Source organism: Talpa occidentalis, unplaced genomic scaffold, assembly GCF_014898055.3.
Source record: "Talpa occidentalis isolate TD23 unplaced genomic scaffold, MPIMG_talOcc4v2.1 talOcc4.15, whole genome shotgun sequence".
NCBI lineage: Eukaryota > Metazoa > Chordata > Mammalia > Eulipotyphla > Talpidae > Talpa > Talpa occidentalis.
This window is the reverse complement of record NW_023601543.1, coordinates 80,652,724-80,668,583: the sequence shown is the minus strand read 5'-3', so window position 1 is coordinate 80,668,583 and position 15,860 is coordinate 80,652,724. Positions and strand designations below refer to the sequence as shown.

General features: G+C 52.3%; 1 protein-coding gene across 3 annotated transcripts in view; it reads right to left on the bottom strand.

Moving 5' to 3' along the window:
• Positions 1-2,291: 2,291 nt before the first annotated feature.
• RAI2 (retinoic acid induced 2) overlaps positions 2,292-15,860 on the bottom strand; it is a 59,532-nt gene continuing 45,963 nt past the window's right edge. For 2 of the 3 annotated variants that reach the window (XM_054695824.1, XM_037512647.2), the window contains exon 2: positions 2,292-4,472. In XM_054695824.1, coding sequence (XP_054551799.1) covers positions 2,865-4,448 — 1,584 coding nt within the window. In that variant the 5' untranslated portion in view covers positions 4,449-4,472 and the 3' untranslated portion in view covers positions 2,292-2,864. Of the gene's footprint in view, positions 4,473-10,864; positions 10,886-15,860 lie in introns of those variants that run through there. The other variant, XM_054695825.1, reaches the window with a different exon arrangement.

Below are 15,860 nucleotides of genomic sequence, written 5' to 3'. Positions count from 1 at the left end.
TTTGTAACTTGTTCCATTTTTTGTCATTTCTGTACTGACGCCAGCGGCAGCCATCTTGACAAGTCTGTGCAAATGTCAACACTCCTGGTGACTAATCAGATGTCTTCAAAGACTCTTGAAAGGCAGTTTTCTAGGTAGTTGACCCTGCAATTTTTTTTTTTTTTTGAGAAGAGATGTGATGTTTAGTCATGAGAAAAAGCCTAGGGCTCCTGCATGGCTGAAGCCTGGAGATACAGGGGCGACCCATGTGAGGGGTGGGAGTGAGAGTGGCCACATGAGGCTGAATCCAGCTGAAAAATGAAGGGCCCGAGTTTGCCAGTGGCCCACTGTGTGAGCCCTGTGGGAATGACGTGCTGCAGGCCAGGAGCCATAGGCCCAGGCTGCCAGTTGTTCTTCAGGTGTGTGTACGAAGGGCCGCACACTTCTGCCTGGGGGGAGGGGGAGTATGGAAGGGAGCCGGCAGGACTTGTAGGCCCACGCTGGCTCTTCGACCTCTTCCTGATTCCTGGCCTGCGAGGAGCCATGTGGATTCTAGTTTCCACTGCCCTGGGTAGGTGGGGGTAGGAGGAGCACCTCGCTGCTGAGGTAACACAACCTGGCTCCCCATGCGACGGTCTGTATGCGGCCTCCACAGATCTCAAGGGCCAGGTCTCCCCATACTCCAGCTGGTCCCCACCACGCAGACTCTCACCAAGGGCCCCCAGTGATGAATGGCAAAGCCCACAGATGGGGGTGGCTGGGGAGATCTGTTCCAGGAACCCATCCCAGGGCCAGGGGATGGAACATGCTGGCTCAACACTCAGGGCTGACCACGGAGCCGACATTTCTCACCCAACCAGACCTGACATCTGAAGAGAAAAGGACATTCCTTGTTACAACACAGAGAAATGTGTGGCTGGAGATTCTTCATGTAATTACAGGTTACAAATGCCTTCCTCACCATCTAGACGTTGCTCAGCTTTATGCGTCTGCTTCCGAGGGGCCTGTGGAGGCTTCTGTTCTACTGAGAAGCAGTAGGTCTTCTGGGTACATTTTGAAGAAGACAGGGCGGCCGAAGCAATCACGGACATGCTGAGCAAAGGCAGCCGGGAACAGGAATGCTAGGCCCCACGCCCATCTGCACGGATTGTACTGGAAACTAGAATGTGTGTGCTGTCCTCAGGAGACATGGCCAGAGGCCCGTGGCGGGAGTCCATGTGGAAAAAGACCACGCTGGGTAGTTTGGTGCCACGGAAGCTGACTAGCGAGCCTGACGAGAAACAGCTATTTGCTTCTTTACCAACGTGCCACTCTTTGCAAAAGAAAGTACAACAGCACAGGACAGAAAAGAACATCCATTCTGGGCATCTAGTACAGGACCCAGTAAAACAGTAACCCTATACACGGAGGGCCTGGTAATAAAAGAAGTCTCGCGACTGCCTTCCACTTATTGGTGTTCCCAGTAACACCGATACACATCATTGCAAGAGGTGAAAGAAAGAGCTTTCCATTTAAAAATAAGCATGCCACAATCAGTCCGCCCCCCCCACCCCCGCACAGTTTCAGACTTAAGTGTGATGGGCCACCTGCTGCTCTGTCTGCAGTGTCCACTCAGGTTCTCACTTGTGCGGGTGGCTTTATGCTGTCCCAGGAGGGTGGCGCTGTTCTCTCCTTCCAGAGGCATCACTTCAATCCCTCAAGAAGTGGCTTCACCAGGGGTTCCTGGCCTCGGCAATATTGACGTCTGGGCTGGATCACCTTGATGGGGCTGTCCTGTCCATTGTGGGGTGTCTACTAGCATTGGGGGTCTCTACCCACCAGATGCCGGTAGCATCCCCTCCTCCAGCTGCAACAGCCAAAAGTCTCCTGGCTTTGCCAGATGTCCCCTGGGGGCCATGATCTCCCCCTAGTTGAGAACCACTGCGCTAGACTGACCAGGAGTGACTTTGTCTCTCTCCCCGCCCCGACCCCATTCCCAAATGTCTCTTCCCAGGGCCCGGGAACATGAGAGACTTGGAATCCTCTGGCCCTGAACTTGCCTCTGGTGCTGAGCAGCCTTCAGGGATATTTTTTGACTTACAAGACTTTCGATCACTCAGAATAATGCTCTGATGGCCTTTGAAAGGAAGGTCCTTTCAGGCTAAATTCTGGGCAGGAAGGAAGTATGTAAATTTTTCTGTTTAGTTTATGGGAGGCTCAGGCTCAGAATTCTATACACCCAAGGTCAGTGTAACCGGAAGGGCCTGGAGCACTTGAAACTTAGCTCCCCACCCCCCCCTTCCCCACATTTTTAATAAATGTCTATACTGAGGTCTAGAGAGGGAAGTGACTTGCCCAGGCTCGTATCTGCTCCTCTGATGGAGACATAGGCCAATCTAATTCTTCTTTGCCCAACATGCCTGAAGAGTCTGAGTCTCCACACACAGGTACATGGCTAGAGCTTTACAAGCAACAGTTCTGGTCAGCCAGGCTAGTTAAGGAATGCAAGTTTTGTAAATGATGGAATACTGCAACCAATTAGTGCAAACAAACATTTATTGTGAAATATTCATCCTACCCTTTATTAGGTATTACATCATCAAAGCACTTTGTGGCAATGAAAATAGCTTTTTTACCCCTCTGATTCACCCACTATTCCATTAAAGCTGCAAAAAATGTGCAATCTGCTTGAAAAATAGGTTGCTCTTATTTACTCATTTGTGAAAAGTCAAAAATTAAAAAAGAAAATGATACTAGCTTACGGGGCCCCTAGAGCCGATCCGCCTTCCCGCTTCCCAACTACTCCCCCAAATAATTAACAAAGATAATTTGTTTTAAATGCCTTTTTATAAAACCAATGCACCTTTCCCCATATTATAATCATAAAAATGTTAAAAAGCCATTATTTACTTTCTTGGAAAAAAGGTGGCCAGCCGTTGTTTTTTGATTGGGAGCATGTGTATTTCCTGGGAGTTCACTTTCTTTAATTTTATGCTCCGGTTTTTGATGGGTTTCCTAAGGGGCTCTGTGTTTCCCATGGACTCTTCTCCTTGGCTGTTGATGTCATAGCCCTGAAGCACGGAGTCTTCTCTTTTGAAGGAGAAGTTTTTGGTGGACACCCCCGAGAGGCCTTTGATCTTGCCACAGAAAATGGTAGGCACAGCGTCTTCCACCGAGACGATCACCTTGGCCGCCTGGGACTCGCTCACCACCTCGACGTTGTTTTCGGCTTTGACCTCGCCGCCGGGCTGGCTGGGCGGCTTGAGCGGCTCGGGAGCCTTGCTGCTGCCCACGTGGCTGTCCATCATGGCCGGCGCCTCATGGGGCATGGCAAAGGGCATTTCCACGGCTCTGGGAAGTTTCTCCACCAGGGTGTGAGCTGGGGTGTCCACTGGCCCACTGCTGTCATGCAGTGTCTCGGGGGCGGGCTCAGATTTCCGGTGGGCTGCCAGGGACAGGTCCAGGGCTGCATCTTCCTGGCAGATAGGGGGACTAACTTCGCCAGCCTTGAGCCAGGGCACCGACTTCATGGAGAGATCCAGGGCCTCGTTCTCACTCCCCATCTTGATGACCGTGTGGCGGCTGAGCTGGAAGTACTCCCGTGGCTGCAGGATGTCGAAGGGCTTCAGTTCCTCTTTCTCCAGAGGGGTCTGGGTGCCTTTAAAGGGGTGCAGGCCAAAGGAAGATGGTGGCTTGGGGAAGCTGGAGCTGAACTTGGATTCGGAGCTCTGAGGCACCGGGATGGGGATGGGGATGGGGACCGGCACGGGCAAGGGGACGATCACCGGGTAAGGTACCAAGAGAGTGGCCGGCGGCACCAGGGGGGACAAGGGGGCATTAAAAGGCTGGGGGGGTGCAGGGGCATATCCAGGAGGAGGCTGACAGGGTGGGGGGCCGAGAGCACCCTGCGAGGGAAACAAATTCTGGAGCACAGCTTCAAAGGGCAACGTGGCCTCCTGCGGCTGGCTGGGGATGCGCAGGTCCAGGAGCTGGGGCTGGGCCTCTGGGTCCTCGGCCCCCTGGAAGAGGTTGTTGTGGATGGCACTGGACGAGCATGGCGCCTCTTGCGGCAGGACCAGAGGGGAGTTGAGGTGCTGGAAGACGTGTTGCTCCAGCACCACGGGCAGCTGCACGGGCCCCTGCGTGGTCATGACGTAGGTGGCGTTGGTGTTAGGGGTGAGCTCGGGCGCGGAGCTTCCCTCCACCTGCATGTGAATGGGCATCACCACGGGGCTCTCCCCCAGGCACAGGGGCTGCAGCACGGTGGCCGCCACCTTCAGCGCCATGCCACTCTGGGACTCGGCCGGCGGGTTCAGAATGGACGGGGCCGGCACCGTCACCAGAGCCTTCTTTACCAGGTCAGTGGAGTTGATGTTCCAGGCCTCCGTGGTGATCAGCTGGGCCATGCCATTCTCCAGTCTGTTATTAGCCAAGGCAGGGGAGGAGTCGGTCATGTCCATGGCCAGGTTCTGGGACTGCAGATCATCCATCACTCGGCTCTGATGCCTCTGGGCCTGAGACACAGACACATAATATTAGTCTCCTTAAGAGCTTCCTTACAATTGTTCCAAGAGCCCCCTCGGCATCTTTGAAAGGCTTCCATATTCCATAGTCTAGTGAACCAGGGAGCACCCCCATCTCTATGTGCCCCCCACGTCACAGGCACGTCTAGCCTACAGGAACACACCCACGCGATCAGCTGTGCGCGGGGAGCCCCGCTTTCACAGACGATTAAGTTATCAGCACAGACGATGTAGTGACTGAACGGCCAACTGAGGTTAAACAGTATTTTCAAGCTTAATTCTCAGCTTATATGTTTACCTTCAACAAACACCAACTTTGCTTCCACATTGCTATCTGGAAAAGTTATGCTACGCAGAGATTTGACTTGCTCCAATTCAAATAAGCAGCAAAGATTTACTTCCCTTTGAGAAAAAAAGAAAACCCAGTCACATTAGAATATTCCACGAAAATGGAAGGGGGCGTCCCAATCACAGGAAACAGTCAGTGAAGCCCTTGTAGCAGAGACTGGATGCGCGTGGCAGCAGCGCCTTCACGCGAGGTCGTTGGCGCCATCCTGGGGCCTCTCTCCGACCAATGGCATCTGTCTCCTGGCATCATGAAAATCTACTCCGAGGAGCAAGAAGGCGGGAGAACGTGCGTGCGTGAGCGTTCCTGGGGCCAGCCTCAACTTTCCCGTCAGTCAGCTCATCTGTCTGGCCCGTGCCCTCTCCTCACTCCAGCTCGCCAGGATAGGGGTTGGTGGCGGGGAGGGAGCGGTGACGATCCCGGGGCTAGGGAAAAGCTACACTTTTTGCAAACAATCCTCAGAGGTGAGATAATCTTTCTGGAAGTCTGTGCCTCCTCGGGCCGCCTCCCGGGAGGCCAGTGGAGCCCAGCACGGGTGCTTCCTGGAGGAAGCAGGACGGCATCTACTATATGGCTCTCCATGGAAACGTGTCCATATTTAGCCCTGTTACCATGGAGAAGGCAGGCACCATGTCTAACTGGGAGATCTTTGCAGCCCTGGAGTCTGGTGGGGCTCAATAATAATTCAATAATCCTCAGGTTGGCTGGGCAGGCTTTGGGCAACTCAGATTCTTGATTTTGCCTGTCTGAGCTGTCTAGACCGAGGCCGGTAGTCTTCTCTTCACCTCCAAATTACCCACACAACCTCCAAAACAAGTGAGAGAGGCAGCCCAGCACACCATGGGAGGAGAAATAAACAAATGAGGCCTCACTACAGGGAGGCAGCTTTAACAAATGAACAACTCTGTGATATTTCCAAGGCAATCGAAATGTGTCAACTGCAAAGAGCAATTTTCTCGGTGTTTCTCTGAAGGAGGAGAAGGAGCGCCGCCGCCGAGGGAGAGCTCCAGAGTCTGGCTGCCTCTCTCTGGGCGCAGCGCCTCCAAAAACCTCCAGGTGACCCAATGCTGGCCAATAATGCCCTTGGGACAGAGTGGGGAGGCAGCCTGAAGGGCCTGGCTTTTCCTAAGAGGAGTCCGTTCCTGATTCAGCCCAGAAAAATGCCACCCTCCAATACAAGCCTCACCCATTTGCTCATCCACCTGATTCGTTCGCTGAGTGCTACCACATACCAGCACTTGCTGGGGGCTAGAGACGCAGCTATGAGCAGGCCAGACAAGGTTCCTGCTGTCGTGGAGATGATAGTCCAGAGAGAAATACCAACATCAGTGGGAAGAAGTTTTGTTAGCCACTCTCTAGAAGGCCTGTGAAGATTCTGAGAACCTCAGGCCTCTTCCAGAAGGATCTACTTATAGTGTCCAGAACGCTCAGGAAGGGAGTGAGAGAGACCAGAAGGGAGTCTGGGATGGGGCTGCTGAGGACAAAAACAATGGTTAGAGAGGGCACCTGAGGCACCCAGCTGAGGAGGCTTCTGATAGCCTGCAAGGCAGCCTGCTGGGAGAAGTCAAGACATGTTCTGTGCCACCTTTAGGATTATTGCTCAGTGAGGTGAGACTTTCTCCCAACTACTGCAGCTCTCTCTCGCTCTTTCTCCCCACCCAACACTGCGCCCCCTCCTGGCTACGGGAGAGAAGACCAACTTCTCAATGCCTTCTACCCCTGCTCCTCACATAAAAAACCCCTTCAGCTTAGGTACCATCTCTCATTTCTTCCTTCAAAACCTCATTTTCCCCCCTACCTGGCCCTGGTTCTAGCCCAGCTACTCTCCCAGAACCTTCGCACTCAGAGTGTGAGGAGGGGACCTCGCTAGGGGAGGCACTTCCCACAAGTCCCTGCTCCTTCCACAGATGGCAAGACCTAAAGCTCACTGAACATTTTCTACGCTCCAGGCCCTCTACTGAGAATGCTAAATACTTTCCATGTTTTGCCTCATTTGGTCCTCAGAGCAACCCTACGACAGGGTCCTATAATTATTCCCATTTTATTGCGAAGAAAAGTGATTCCACGGGAAGATTAGATAACTAGCTGAAGGGTACGCCACGGCTGGGATTAGAATTCAGGATCATGTTTAAAAAATGAGCAGGGGATTGGAACAGACAGTTCACTGAAAAAAAACCAGAGCTGGCCAATAGGCACATGAAAAGATGCCTATCGCCTCTCACTAGGGAAATCAAAACACGGAGGTAACGCTTTACAAAAGACAAGAAGCAATAGTTCTGGTGAGGATGCCCAGAGAAGGAAGCCCATGGGCACTGTGGGTGGGAAAGTAAACTGGTACAGTCATTATGGAAAACAGTATGGAGAATCCTCAAAAAGTTAAGAATAGAACCACCACATGATCCAGCCACTCTTCCACCTCTGGATATTTATCTGAAGAACTGAAAACACGAGTTCAAAGAGATATGCACCCCCACATTCAACACAGCAGTATTCACAATTGCCAAGAGTTGAAAACAACGTAAGTGTCTATCACGGATGGATAGAGTTGTATATATGCACCACAGAATACTACCCAGCTATAAAAAAGATTAAATCCTGCCCTTTGCAGCATGGATGGAGGTAGAGGGTATGATGATGCGTGACATAAGTCAAGACAGAGAAAGACCCACACTACGAATCCATTCACATGGGAAGTAAAGAAACAAAACAAATGAATGAAGAAAACAAACAAAAAAAACCTCTTACTCTACAAGAACAAAATAGTGGTCACCAGAAGGGAAGGGGGAAATTAGATGGATAAATTGGGTATAAGAGGTCAACTGTATGATGATGGATGAAAACCAGATTTTTGGAGACAAACTTAATGCAGTATATACAGATGTTGATCTGTCAGTCTGTGCACCTAAAATTTATATAATGATATGAAGCAACAGCACTTCAATAAAAAAAGATGAAATGCTGCCATTTGCAACAAACAACATGGATGAACCTGGAGGGGATTATGCTGAGTGAAACAAGGCAGACTGTATGATTTCACTCATGTGTGAAATATAAAGAAACAAAGCAAACAAAAAATAAAACTCCTAAAGAGAACACATGGGTGGTCACCAGAAGGGAAGAGGGCTGAAGGCTGGGTGAAACAGATAAAGGCATCCATGGTACGGTGGTGGATGAAAACCCGGCTTTTGCTGGTGAGCCTGATGCCAATGATGATGCTGTGCACCTGAAATTTACGTGCTCTCGTAAACCAACGCCACCTCAATACGAATTAAAAAAAAAATCGAAGGCACAAATGGCTGCATGGGTTTCTGGAAAGGACCGGCTGCCATCTTGAAGAAGCCTGCAGGCTCATGCTCTTGCTGATGAACGGGAGGCCGCAGGGGCCGCTCTAGCCCAAACCAAAATGGTGTGGAGGGTGTACGCCTCCTAGCTTCCACACCGGACGAGCTTGAGATGGACCTTGGATTTTATCTATGTCAAGCTCGTCCGGTGTGGAAGCTAGGAGGCGTACACCCCTCCACACCATTTTGGTTTGGGCTAGAGCGGCCCCTACGGCCTCCCGTTCATCAGCAAGAGCATGTGCCTGCAGGCTTCTTCAAGATGGCAGCCGGTCCTTTCCAGAAACCCATTCAGCTGTTTGCGCCTTCTCTTTTCTCCTCCAGGGCCCACCTTTGTCCCTCTAGCCAGGAAAGGTGCTAAAGGGTCACCAGACTTCCTGTCTTTGGGGAGTGCAGGCCAAAGGGCTGCCTATGGTTCTTTTACTGGTGGCCTCATCCTTTCAGCCCTCTTTCCGTGGCCCGGCTACCCCGCCCTGGCTTCTGGACACAGACATCGGTGGGTGGGAGGGCACCTCAGAGCTCATGCCGCACAGGGAGGCAGTCAGATCCTCTGTTGGGGCTTCCCGTCGCTGGGAACAGGGCCGGGACCAGATGGGATGCCAGACAGGCCGGATGCAACATCTCTGCGGCAAAGGGCCAAAATCTCACTTCCACCTCCTCCCACATGACAGCTCTGGCCTGTCTGACTACTTGAAGTGGGGATGGTGAGCAGCTGCAGCCCCTCCCCTCGGAGCTACTGGCCCCTGAGCGGAGGACTGAGTACCCGCTCCCCAGCAGGGGAATGCACGGGGTACCCTGCCTTCATCATGAGCTCCCCCAGAGAAGTTCGTCTCTCCATTCCCTCTACTCCTCCTGCCCTGTTGTTCACCCTGCCAGCAGGCACCTCACAGCTGGGGCAGCAGCTGTGGGGCCTGAGTGCACCCAGTGAGATTGCGGTTGCAGTCGCTGCTGCGGAGCCAGGCCTGGAAGCCCCAGTGAAGGCCCGAGAATAACAACCAGCTCAGAAGAGGAGAGTTCAAAGGGCAGGTGCGTCCCCAAGGACCAGGGCAGGCTGAGAAGCCAGGAAATGAGTAGAGCGAAGGCAGGAACTGGCCTCCCTGTGACTAGTGTGGGTGGAGGCGCACTGAGGGGACCTTTGCAAATCGAGGGGGTCTCCCAGGAGCCAGCAACTCATGCTCAAGCCGAGGGGCGTGATTTCTTGATGTGACAATGAGTTTCAATGGGGCTGCCTGTCCATTGGCCGTGAACCTGCGCTGTTCTCACCGGGGGGGCAGGGCCGGGGATCTGTAAAGGAAGCGGCCAAGCTGGAGCTCCCCGAGAACCTGGCCAGTGGCTGGGTCTCACCCCTCTGTAGCCCATGTGCCCCCTGGATGGAAACTCTGGGGGAAGCCTCAGGGCCCAGGGCAGGTGGGGAAGGACTCTCCGGGGCAGTAGATGGGCACGAGGACCTGTGGGGTCACAGAATAGTTATCTGAACCCCTGGTCTAACCCTCCTGCAGATCTAAATATACCTGAGGTGGGTTCTCCCTAAGGTCCAGCCCTCAGCCTGGAGCCCCCTGGGGCCTCTGCCTTCACCCAGCCAACTCCAGCTCATTTGTCACTTTGGTGGCTCCCCCTTTAAGATCTTCCCCCACCCTCGCTGAGCTCCCACAGGACCCCAACTTTCCCTGGTCTAGTCCTGACCACCCCCCACCCCCGGGACTGTCCATTTTCTCTTTTCTCCAAGATGGAGGGACACTTTCACCTTCCTGTCTGTACCTGGGGCGCACATGAGCGCAAGAAATACCTCCTGAAGGAAAGCGTGCGTGAGTGAGTGTCTGGGCCTTGCAGAGCCCGATGTGCGGGTGTCCAGGCTCTCGTTGCAGGGCCACCGTACACAGCCCCGCGGCGTGCCGGGGCTGGAGGGGTGTCAGGGCTCACCTCTAGCCTCCTGCTGACTTTTTTACAGAGAGTAAACTGTGATCCAGGAAAGCTGGCTAAAACTCAGCCAGGGCCAGTTCTTTAAGCGGTCACCATACTCTCCTTGTGGAAAGAGGAAAGGGCGGGCCCCACAGACGCCATGGAGGGCAACATGGCGGCTCCCACCTTCACTGGCCAGTGGGAAACTCTGATGAGCAGAGGATGAGGAAGGCCTTTGTGGACAGGGAAGAGGCCCACAGGGAGGAGGTGTAAATGACTTCATCTGGTGTCCCTGGGTTTCTCTGACACCCAGAAAAAGAAAGCCAAAGCGAAGATGCTTTTGTGAAGAAGCTGACCTGGCACCTACCTCCTAAGTGGTCGGTCATGGCCCTGCCCCTCAGTTGGCCCGCTGGGTACCCACAATTCAGGGCGTGATACACGCTAAGCATCTAAGTAACTGTAACTGGTGGAAAACTAGTTTTACTCTCCCTATTGGGTGTATTAATTCTCAATTACTTGGCCCAGTGATTAAATTTTTTGAGTGTTAAAACATCAGCACAGGGCCGCTTACTGACGCTGTGAACATAACTGCCACACGAAGTGGTCCCCGACTGGTTAGTATACAGAGACGACACAAGCTGGTTGCCTGCCTTCTGGCCGATTGCCTTTTCCATCCGGAGATCTACACAGCCCTCCGCAAGGAATGCCATCGCCCAGATTCGCTTCTGAAGTGAATTTTCCAATGTGTTCCTTCAGTTATTCAAACCATGGTGGCCGTGCTGTTCATGATGGCGTCTCACCTTCGTGCCCGTGGGCAGGGCTGGCGGGGGCGGGGCTCTGCCAGAGAGGACAGAGGGCAGATCTCAGCTCTGCTATGGCATCGGTGAAAACGGAAGCGGTGGGCACATGTGAACGGGCCTTGGATGCCGGGGCACCCTGAGGGAAGCAGAGTCAGGCTGTCATTACGGCTCCATGAAACTTATTTATGTTCATTTTGTCACCCCGTCCTTTCTAGTCCCGTTTTTCTATTTGATGGTGTGTTTGGCAGAAGACATACATGATCTTAAAAGGTGTGTGTGTGTAGGAGGGTGCTTCGTTGGTTCTTCTGATTGGAGCGCAAGAATGGCAAAGTTGCAACTCAGCAGCGTAGATGCTTTCGAGACCCCTGAGACTTCAAGGGTCCCCCTGCCTGAGTCTTGGGGTCACAGGCCCAGCCCAGCTGCGCGCCCACTGTGCAGAGCAGGATGCTGAGCTTCTGGGGCTGAGTGGAGCTCAGAGGCCACAGTGCCCAGACCCTCATATCTCTGCTCCTTCAAAAGCACAGTCCATCTGTCGCTGTGGCCTCCGTGCCCCGGGTCTAAGGGGTCCCTCACAGTACCTCTAGCGTGGCCAGCACTGAACACCAAAGCTCAGCGGGATGGTCTGATTCAACCATGGGATGGTCAAAAGAGTTGGATGGGCGAGGAGTTTGATACAACAGGAGCAATAAACCCCTTGACCCCGTGATATGTAAGACAGACTGACAGAGAAGAGATGAGATTCAAGACACACCTGTGCGCGTGAGCTGTGCGTGACTGTGGGAAAGTCATTTTCTATCCCTGGGACTCAGTTTCCCCCTCTGTGGCATGGACTGCTGGTCTGCTCTTAACGGGTGGCGGAAGGTAACTGGGCCTCCCAGAAGTGAGTGTTGTCTGCTGGGAAGGAGTGGAACCTGGTCTCTGGGGAACTGGCCAGGAAAGTGTGGGCGAATAAGCAGAATCAGGGAGGGAGAGAAGTAGGGTGGGGGTAGCAGGGTCTTTCTGGACCATTTCTATTAACCCCGAGAAGACTCCCCTCCCCAGTCTCTCAACTCCACGGCCCCAGGGATTGGAGGGGAGTGACCAAGAACGTGCAGAAGAGGCTGGAGGACACCAGGCTGGCTCTCCCGGAGGCCTGGGCCTTCTTTAACCTGGTGAAGGCTGCAAGCAAGGGAGAAGGCTGGGGGACGCCAGCGGCTTCAGTCCGAGCGTGGACTGTCTTCTGTGACTGAACTTTCCAGAGCAGGTTGGTGTCTGTGAGTTGAAGGCATCATAGCCCTGGTAAAGAACATATTACATGCCAAACGTGCCCACATTGTGGTCTCCGGAAGGGCTGAGGTTAGGAAACAGCTGATTCAAACACAATATTAACACAGCAAATCCGAAGGGTACAGGGACAACCTCACAGAAGCCAACAAACAGCTCACTGGCCTGGTTTCCTATTGTAGACCTTCACTGGGAGACACCAGAGCCCACGAGGAATCTGGGCGACACCAGGGGGGTCACTCTGCTTCCTCTTCCGTCCAGGTGGAGAGCATCGGGTGTCTCATTCCCAACCCCCGATGACCTCTTGACTGCCTACACAAGGCCTGTGGTGGCCCAGGCATCTGGGGAGGCCTGGGTGGGAGGGTTGGAATCAGGAACCAGGGTCACGTTATTCATTGATGCTTTCAAAACCTAGCCGGGCATCTGCGTGTGCCAGCATGCCCTCCCTCTTCCTCCACCTTGGAACCTTTTCTCCGTGGGCTCCTTGCCTTCTCTTGGCTCAATTCCCAAAGTATTAGCCAATCTATATTCCCTGGGGTTATCTGCTTGTAACAAGGCCCCTTGAAGGCCTGCATCTCCTGCGGAGGCAAAGAAATTGCTGTAAAGAAAGAACAGGTCCAGGTCCCGGACAGCAGTGGGAGAAGATGTTAATGCAAGGACCTCGCAAAGGCAGAGAACAAACACTTATTTTCCAGAAAGGGCTGTCCCAGAGGCTAAGAGGAAAGGGGCGTGCCTCATGTCTTGGTGAGCCTCTGTGGGGAGCGAGAGGCGCACCTCAGAATCACAGGAGGAAATCAAGAAGTTGCCATGGATGGCAAATGACATTCACATGGATATCGGGCTGAGAATCGGTGAGTCTGTCCTCATATTCGGGGGGAAGCCACAGTCCCCCACCAGACACAGAGCCCCACACAGCCTGAGGTGCTGATGCTGGGGCGGCATCTCGTACAGAAACAGAGGTTATGTTTAGGTCTCGGGCCAGAGTCCATCATCTTAAAATGCTATGAATTGGCGGAGAATTTTCTGGCCCTAAGGAAACCTCTCAAACAAGGAGCAAAGGGGCAGGAGGAACCTGTCTCTAGAAGAGAAAATACTTCTAATTAGACCGAGATACAAAGGTTACATTTTTGTTCTGGGAAAAAGACTGTTTATAATCCTGTGTCATTAGCAGGACATTTTCCAGAGACCGGTGTGCCAGAAATAGACCCTCTGAGGGGTCACTGGAGGCAAGGGGTGCAGGCTTGTGAAGCACAAAGGACGAGTTCAGATTTTCCCTTTCTTCGAATTCAAATTAGCCCCTCACTGCCCAGGCACATGGAGGAGGGGCCAGGTTTTCCATGGGTACTGTACCCCGTGAGTGACAGCAGTACACACTGTGAACTTAGGCCTGGGTTGGGATTTCAGCCTTGCCGAACTTTGCCAGCTGTGTCACCTCGGGCATGTTCGTGCCATGCCTCAGTTTCCCTATGTGCAAAATAGGGACTCAAAAAAGACAAGGGGCGGTTGTAATGATTAAGGGAAATAATCTAGGTAAAGCATTTGGCACAGAGCCCGGCACATGCAGCCATCATCATCGTCATCATCACTGTTGCCAGGTCGTCATCATCATCTCCATCATCATCCTCGCAGTCATGGCCATCAACATATCATCATGATCGATGTTCTCACATGGTCACCACGGTCATGGTCATCACCAGGCCCACTGCCATTATGACCCTCTGAGTGTCTTACACAAATGTTCCCCATGGGTCTGCACATTTGGTTCCTCAGTAAAAACTTAGCTTGTTCAAAGTCTCATTTAGCTGCTAGGAACGGAGAGCACATTTCCACAGAATTCATGTCACCTGATGGTGAGGTTTCCACAAAAACTCACCTCACTCCAACATAGATGGAATACTGAACCTTTGCAGTGAAAACAGAAAACAAGAGTGTGACACTACTGGGAATGAAAGACAACAGGAAAACAAATAAGTACACAAATCTGATTTTTGGTTCAGGCTGAGAGGCTGGGAAAGTAGAGGTGGCTCAGTCTCAAAGATCGACCTCAAGAAGAGGGGTATCTTGAATGTAGACTCATGAGCAATTTGTGAAATTCCAAAGTTACCCCCCAATTGGCTATGATTTCACTTCATTCAGAGTTTACAGTTCCTTCTCTTGACCTAAGTAGCCACGTAGCTCTTCTCTCCTGCTTGTTAGAGAGATTAGGGTCCTTTCCTCACAAGGAGAACTAAAACGAGAGTGGGGTGGTGTAGGGTAAAGAAAATGTCAGGCTTTTCTGCCCTCCCGCCATCAGGATAGATGATGGATCCTTGTCCTGAATGCAGGCCTGATGGCGGCACCTGGAGTAGGGTGTGGGCCTAGGTAGATGGGATTCACCTGGGCTAAGAATGTGCTTTTTTTTAAGGGCGGCGTCATGGGGACGCCAGCAGAAGCCAAGAAGCCGAGAGAGAAGCAAGAGAAGCAGAAGCTGAGAGAAGGCTGGAGAGCCCAGATAGAGTGAAGACTTGCTGGGGGCTGGGAGGCCTGCCAGCCTCCCAGCCCCCCAGCACTCCTGCCGGCCGTGTACTGGGTAAATCCTAATAAAAGACCTGCAAAAACCCACTGAGGACTCTGACTCCTCCTTCACCCGGTCTGCATGGGATCCTAGAAAACCTACACTGTGTCCTTCCTGATCCTACAGATAGAATGGCAGAGCAAGAGGGTAAAGACAAGAGGGGGAGAGAAACCAAAGGGATTTTCTGACATAAGTGAGCAAGATTTCAAGGAAAGGAGGAGAAGATTAAAAAATACCGTAGGTTGGGCTCCCTGGTGGCACAAGGGGTTAAGCATCAGCACTATGAAGCTATCGGCAGCCACTGCAGCACGAGTTCGATCCCCGAGCAGGGAGCTACCCACATGGCACAGCAGACCTCTCCTGTCTTGTGCCCTGCTCCTCTCAGCAGTGTATTTCAGTAGATCCGAATGTTCTGCTCTGGGAAATCCTCTCCCTCCCCCTGCCCCCTCCCCCTTGTTCTTGTACACATAAATAAATAAAAATAAATCTTAAAAAAAGTACACGTAGATGAAATGAGAAAGAGGGTGCTCAGCTGGAAGAGATAAAACAAACTGAGGAAAGCTGTGGGAAGAATTACTAAATAAGGATTACTCAGTTGGCCACAAGGGGACGCTGTTGATCTATAACAGCTGGGTTGCCACATGGTGAGATGGAGGGAGAGGTGAGGACTGGCTGGAGTTTCTCAGTAAAAGGAGGAAGTGGGGCAACCAGGTGTCCACGCGCGCAAGAGGAAACAGGAAGGGGATCCAAATCTGGGGAAAGCTTCTGCCATTTTTTTTTTAAACCACCAGGCAGGCACAATCACTTGTGACTCGGCTGTGCGGTCATTCCTAGGGAAAAAGGTAGATTTATTTTCTTTGGGCGTCTAAGCATCATCTTTGCCTACCCTGGTCCCCTCCTTGGCCAGTCAACATTGGGTTCCCCCAATGTTGAAATTAAGCTCTCCTGAAAGAAGCGGCTAAACTCATTCTTACTGAGGTCTATGACCGATAGGTTCAAGAATTATGTTTCCTTTACTGGCATAATCAACACAATTCAGTCAGTAATAAAGTTATGGACAAAGAAGTAAAATTTCATTGAGGAATTTCAGATACCAACCATGGGGCGGGATTCTCCTAACTGTCTTAAAATCTCTCCATGTAGATAAGAGCCTACAACTGTGACCAGGTTTGCTGGTTC